Here is a 6,984-nt window from a genome sequence, read left to right as displayed (position 1 = left end):
TTATAAAAATACTGTCATACGGAATTTTTTTTTTAATATTACTGTGTTTTTATAAAATAACAGTAGAGCACAAAACAAAACAATTAAAAATAACAGTAAAATAATTAAAAAACAACCGTAAAATAACAGTAAAAATTTAATACAATATACAGTATTTTTAAAAAAATTTCCACCTCACAGTATAAAAGTAAAAAAATAAAAAAAATTTAATATGCTATATATTTATCCTTAATAATATTAACACATATATATTAACATATATATTAAGTACTACTAGTGTCTTTTAAAATCTTTTATGGCATGTTTACTAATCAGGATTGGGAGTGATAGGTATGGTAATCACTCCTTTTCATTTGTTTACTTTATTTAATGGTTGGAATACTCTAAGGGAAAGGCATAAAATTAAGAGAAAAGAATGGGAGAAGTTTTCCTCCCAATTTCTTCAGGTATAAACCATTACGGGTAATGCTATTTTTTACTTTTTTATTTATTTTTTATTATTAAAAACAAAAAGACACTTTTGCCACCAAATATTATATACCCTATTATATATATATTATATACCCTAAACCCTAAACAAACTACTTTTCTATTCTCTTTCGTTTCTTTTTTTGCAGCAGCTATTTTCTTCTTCTTCTTTTTTTTCTGAGAGAGGAACAACCACATATCAACATCAAGGTGAGTTTTAATTCTTTATCATTCGTTATATATATATAATTTTTGATAATGCATGTATGATGCATATATTGATGGTTTATGTTTATTATCATGTTTTATTATTATTTTAATTGAAAAACATCTTCTATAATATAAATCTGACATTGACATATATATTTTGGTACAATTGAATAGTCCAACTCAATCACCATCATCATATTTAATTTTAATTTTTATATTATTTATTATATTTTATATTATTTATGTATAATTGAAAAGTCATAATCTATTATTCTCACAACTTCTCACGCTTCTCATATATTTCATAATATATATATATATATTTCATAACCTATATATATAGGTCTTCTCTATCTACCCATATATATACATATATGTGGTTCTTCTTTTTTTTTTTTAAAGATACATATATGCCTTTGAAAACTGGTAGAAGCTTGGTGTAGCATAACAAATTCTCAGAAAACACAATTACACTGCGTAAATTACCAAACAAATTCTAGTAAAAAACACAATAACATAATAAAACTTTGCTACAAAAAAAAAAAAAAACATAATAAAACTTAAATCCAATGAAAAGCTTCAATAAAAAAAAAAAAACCAACACAAATAATCTGTTCTTATTTTCTTTAGAAACATATATAGTACCTTTAATAAAATAATTATACAATCTAAATTACCATATTAAAACATACACAAATAAATTCAACAAACTCAAAACATATCAATATTTATTTTCAATAACAAAAATAAAATATAATTTACTTTTAACATTCTTTAGATGCCACTCTCTTATGATTATTAGAGTATATATATTATTATTTTTAAAAGGAAAGCCTTTTCTTTATAATATAATATATGTATAATTTAAGAATCATATATATACATAGTTATAATTAGTCACTGAATTAAAAATATGCTATATGTATATATATGTTTACGGATTATATGTATATATAATTGAAAAAATATTATTCGTCATGTCAATATTGTAATATAATTTAGTTTCTTAATTGTTTTTTTTTTTTTTTTTATTGTAGATCAATGGCTCGTTTAAGTTTAGCAAGAAAGCAAAAAATAATTATTGTAGTGCAGAATTTAATTGCAATCTTAGATATTATTTTAGCAGTGTGTGCTATTGTGAGTGCTTATGCATTGATAAATTTTAAAAGACGTCTCAATCGGCCATTATCTATAATGAGAGTCTACAAACAGTTAGAAAACTTACATGATTTAGTGTATGCAAGTGATGTCAATTGTGTTTCACAATTAAGAATGGATAGACAAACATTTCAAAGGTTATGTCACATACTCAGTACTAGGGGAAATTTAAGAAAGACACGAAATGTCTTTATCGAAGAGATGGTAGCAATGTTCCTATATATTTTAGCACACCACCATAAGAACCGAGTTGTTGGTTTTAGTTTCAAAAGATCAGGAAAAACCATAAGCAAATACTTTCATGAGTGTTTAAAAGCAATGATTCGCTGCCAAAAAGAATTTTGGAGAACACCTGAGCCAATATTAGCGACCTCAATTGATCCAAGGTGGAAGTGGTTTAAGGTATGAATTGAGGATTTAAAATTATAGTTAGTAATTGTTAACTTTAAATAATTTTTAATAAGTATAATTAATTTGGTGTAGAATTGTCTGGGAGCATTAGATGGAACATATATAAGAGTGCGTGTACCTGAAGCTGACAAACCAAGGTATAGAACAAGAAAAGGAGAGATTGCAACTAACGTTTTAGGAGTTTGTTCACAAGACATGCAATTTATATATGTTCTACCAGGCTGGGAAGGTTCAGCACACGATGGGCGTGTATTAAGAGATGCTTTAGCTAGGAGAAATGGTTTGAGAGTCCCTAATGGTAATTATAAAAAACTTATCAGTGTTTGAGATTAGACTACCAATATCTATAGTTTTCCATTCAATTATAACATCATTTATTTATTATGTTTGATAGGTTATTATTATTTAGTTGATGCTGGATATACCAATAGTCAAGGTTTTCTTGCACCTTTTAGAGGAACACGATATCATCTTAATGATTGGAATGATGGACACCTTCCAAACACAGCAGAAGAGTTCTTTAATATGAAGCACTCAAGTGCTAGGAATGTTATTGAGCGTTGTTTTGGATTGTTGAAAATGTGATGGGCTATTCTCAGAAGTCCATCTTTTTATGACATGAATACACAACGGCGTATAATATCTGTTTGTTGCATGCTACATAATTTTATTAGAAGAGAAATGAGCATAGATCCAGTAGAAAATGAGATGAATAGTGTACAAAGAAATCACCCCACAACAGATAATAATTATATTAATAGTATCGAGTCTTCAGATTTATGGACTACTTGGAGACAAAATTTGGCAGAAGAAATGTGGAATACATGGCAGGGAACTAGATGATTAAACTATATATGTTGTTAACCTTTACTACTTTAGTATTTTTTTTTTTGGAGCATTTTTCAATTATGATTTGATGTAATAAGAACAGATGTCTATATTTATTTGATATATATGTTTATTTTTGTTCAAATTTTTTGTGTTTAATTTTCAAAGTATTAATTTATGTGTTCTTTCAAGTTTCAAATTTATACTTTTTTATTAATATTAAAAAAAATTATATGAATATATAGGATGAGTTCAAGCTCTAATGCAGATCAAAGAGGGAGAGGTAAAAATAAACATTATTGGACACCAACACAAGACAATGTATTGATTGAATGTCTTCTAGAGTTGAGTCAAAATTCAACATGGCGAGCTGATTCTGGATTTAAGAATGGATATTTGCAACAAATGGAGATTATGTTAGAGGAAAAATTACCAGGCTCGAAGTTGAAGGCCTCACCTCATATTGAATCTCGTATTAAAAATTTGAAGGGGAAGTATTCTTGCTTGGCAGAATTATTATCTTTAAGTGGTTTTAGTTGGGACAATGAACATTCTTTATTATTGTGTGAGAAAAGTGCATTTGATGAGTATGTGAAGGTAAATATAAAGTAATTTTTATAATACAAGTATTTATATATATATTTATATTTACAACAACATGGACTTATTATATGTGTTTTTGTGAATGTACAGAAACGAAAAGATGCAAGTGGATTATATGGGAAACCATTTCCTTATTACAACAAGCTAGCAGAAATATATGGACGAGATCGAGCTACTGGGACAAATGCTGGTAATGCTGATGATGATGAAGAAGAAATACGCCAAAATGATGCAACTGGTGTAGAATTTGGAGTTGATGATAATATAGATGGCGGTGAGGATGATGAAGAAATAGATGAATTTGATGGTGTCTCACATACTCAACAACCAACTAATATGCGTCGTAGATCTACTGAGAGTACTACTAGTAACCAACAACGTGGTAAGAATAAAAAAACTAAGGTTATGGATGAAATTTCTACAAATGTTGGTGCCTTAGCAGATTCTATATCTAATATTGTCCCGAAGTTTCAAGGATTAATTGATGCAATATCTGATAAGGATGTAGCTGAGATGCAAACCAATCTATTCACAGAAATAAGCAAGATTAATGGCCTAACTCCAATGCAGTGTATTCAAGCAACCAACATATTGGCTAAAGAACCTCCATTGATGCGAGTGTTTTATGCAATATCAGATGAGATGAAACTGCTATATATCCTGAATATGTTGTAAAATGATGCATAATTTTATAATTGCTAGATATTTGGAATTTTGTTTATCTTTATGTTTCACATTAGAATATTTTCATGTGGAGATTTTATTTATGGTTTGGTCAGATATTGTTTAATTGAATAATATGAGGATACTTTTTTTAGCAGTATTATGTTAATTTTTTTATGTAATCATTTATGAATTTATTTATTATTATATAAATTAATTTATTTAATAAATAAAAAAAAATTATATTAAGGGTAATATGGTCAACTTAAAGCATTCCGATTACCTTTCCTTATTGATGTAAACAAAATAAAGTGATTCCGATTCCGTTTCCGGACAGTTTAGTAAACAACATGTTAAAATAATTATTTTGATTTCATAACATTTTATTCCCTTTCATTTCTCCCATTAATTTATTGGAGATACTTTAAGATAGTGACTAAAATGCCACAAAAAGCTGAGGAGAGCTGTCCTATGCGTCACATCTGGTGGCAGTCGGGGAGAGTGGGCGGACAGATGTTGAGCTCTGAACATGCGCGTCATTTGAGATGATGGAGAAAGAGAACAACTTGAACACGTGGCAGTATACAACTGGTGAGCCAACTCTGCACCTCACCACTTGGTGGAGATAAACCGCTGGACACTTGCTAACACCATCTCCATTCACTACTCTACTCCTTTTTAAATCAACTTTTAACTTTATTTTATCACATTTTTCTACTTCAAATTACTATTTCTCTCCAATCAAACCACTTCAAATTTTACTCCCAAAAATAACATATTATTTTTTATCATCATCAATAAATAAATATTGATGTTCATATTAATACTTATGTTACATTTATAAGAAATTAAATTTACACTATTTTTTTAAAAAAAAAAATTGTTGTTGTCATTTATATTTTATTTAATGGTTGTTGTTTCATTTCTTATTTTAAATTTGATACATTATTTGCTATTTTTTTTTTTTTTGTATATTTTGCTTAATTAAATATTAGAATAAAATAAATCTTAAAAATTAATAATTTGTTTTTTTGAACTATAATTCATAAACAACAGTTTACAAAGGAATTGGCTTGTCCAAACTTAAAGCTTGACTAGCACAAGGAAAATTAACTCCTATTCACATAGCACCAACCCTATTAATAAGAGTATAATTAGCTAAACAATGTGTAGATTAATTTGCTTCTCTGAATACAAACTGCACTCCACAAATAGAGACATGTTGCAAGAGCTCATGAATATCCATTAAGATCCCATCAAACTTTTTGCATTAGTTAATTTTACTTCTTTGCAATCTAATTCGACACAGATTGAGGGTCATCTTCGTTCAACACCCACTTGCAACTCGGCTCTAATGGCCATCGGTTCAACTACAAGAGGTGAATGAACATAACCCAAAAACTTTACAGCAGCAAAAAGAACTGGCCACTACATTTTGAACCACCAAGCCAATGCTAGCTCCCTTCATAGTAGTATTGACATCAGCATCCACATTAATCTTGAGACAATTAACTTCAAGAGGTCTCCATTTAACATCACCTCGATACCCAACTCCCATCTCCAGCCTTTTTGCTTCCTTGTACTCCCCCAAAAACTTGCTACACCGATCCAACATATCACCACGTCGTGGTGCCACCCCACATGATTAACACTATTGCGAATATATCAGAGATGCCAAGAAATAGATCAAATTGTTCAATGGACCACACTCGAGACAATCTATGCAGATATAAGATGACATCCTCCCCTTGTATCCTTCGCTTAGTTGTCACAAACCACTAGCCTTCAACATAGGAATGAATGCCCTGCATCCCCACAATGCATGGAACACCCCTTCCCATTTACCTGAAGTACATCTCGAACACATCGGGTCCATAGCCACTTTTCTCTTAGTCAAAATTGTATTTGTGGGTAACCAATTATAACCTCCAGACCAAATGCTTGACTTTTGGGGGAAGTTTGAGCTTCCAAAACTTTTTCCACCAATGTTCCATGACTTGAGTAGAAGAATGTTCAACCGCCTCGATCATATCTAAAACCACCCTATACCCACTTTGCAGGGAATATTCACCGTTCTTATAGTACTGCCATCAAATTTGGTCCTCTATATCTCTACCGCCGCTAAGAATTTGCAAGATCAATTCCACATCATTCAGATTAAAAACTTCTTTAATAACTTATTCATCTCAAGTCTCATCCGCCTTTTTTAAATCAATAACATACATCTGTTCTGGCAGTTCAAGTTTATCAAAGATGTGAAAGCTAACGGGGCATGGTAACCATGGATCTTTCAAGGCACAGACTGAATTTCCATCCCTGATCCTCCATCGGTACCTTCTGAGGATAATTTTCTTCCCCAAACCAAACTCCTCAACACAAAAGGACGCATGGGGTCCACATTTTTCTTCGAAAACCCCTTTATTTAGGAAATAACTTGCCTTTAGCACTCTACTACACAACACATATGGGTTTCAAATACATCGCCAAATTTTTTTTGCAAGTAAAACTTGATTGAAAAGGCCTAAGTCCTGAAATCCCAGTCTGTCTTTGTCCTTTGGTTTGCACAATTAAGACCACTTGCACCAATGAGTCTTCTTGTTCTTTTCTGATGAACTCTACCAAAACCATGTTGCCATACTATGA

At 30.3% G+C, this 6,984-nt stretch overlaps 2 protein-coding genes across 2 annotated transcripts; both read left to right on the top strand.

The window, feature by feature from the left end:
• The first annotated feature begins 1,740 nt into the window (after positions 1-1,740).
• LOC133038897 (uncharacterized) lies at positions 1,741-2,683 on the top strand. The gene is made up of 2 exons (XM_061117486.1): positions 1,741-2,238; positions 2,320-2,683. Exons 1-2 carry the CDS (start codon positions 1,873-1,875, stop codon positions 2,572-2,574), a joined length of 621 nt encoding a protein of 206 aa, XP_060973469.1. The 5' UTR covers positions 1,741-1,872; the 3' UTR covers positions 2,575-2,683.
• Positions 2,684-3,288: 605 nt separating this feature from the next.
• On the top strand, positions 3,289-4,498 carry LOC115695457 (uncharacterized). The gene is made up of 2 exons (XM_061117485.1): positions 3,289-3,672; positions 3,769-4,498. Exons 1-2 carry the CDS (start codon positions 3,322-3,324, stop codon positions 4,351-4,353), a joined length of 936 nt encoding a protein of 311 aa, XP_060973468.1. The 5' UTR covers positions 3,289-3,321; the 3' UTR covers positions 4,354-4,498.
• The last annotated feature ends 2,486 nt before the right edge of the window (positions 4,499-6,984 follow it).

This window comes from Cannabis sativa, chromosome 6, assembly GCF_029168945.1.
Source record: "Cannabis sativa cultivar Pink pepper isolate KNU-18-1 chromosome 6, ASM2916894v1, whole genome shotgun sequence".
In the NCBI taxonomy this organism is placed as follows: domain Eukaryota; kingdom Viridiplantae; phylum Streptophyta; class Magnoliopsida; order Rosales; family Cannabaceae; genus Cannabis; species Cannabis sativa.
Note: the sequence above shows the minus strand (reverse complement) of the source record. Positions and strands in the feature narration are given on the sequence as shown.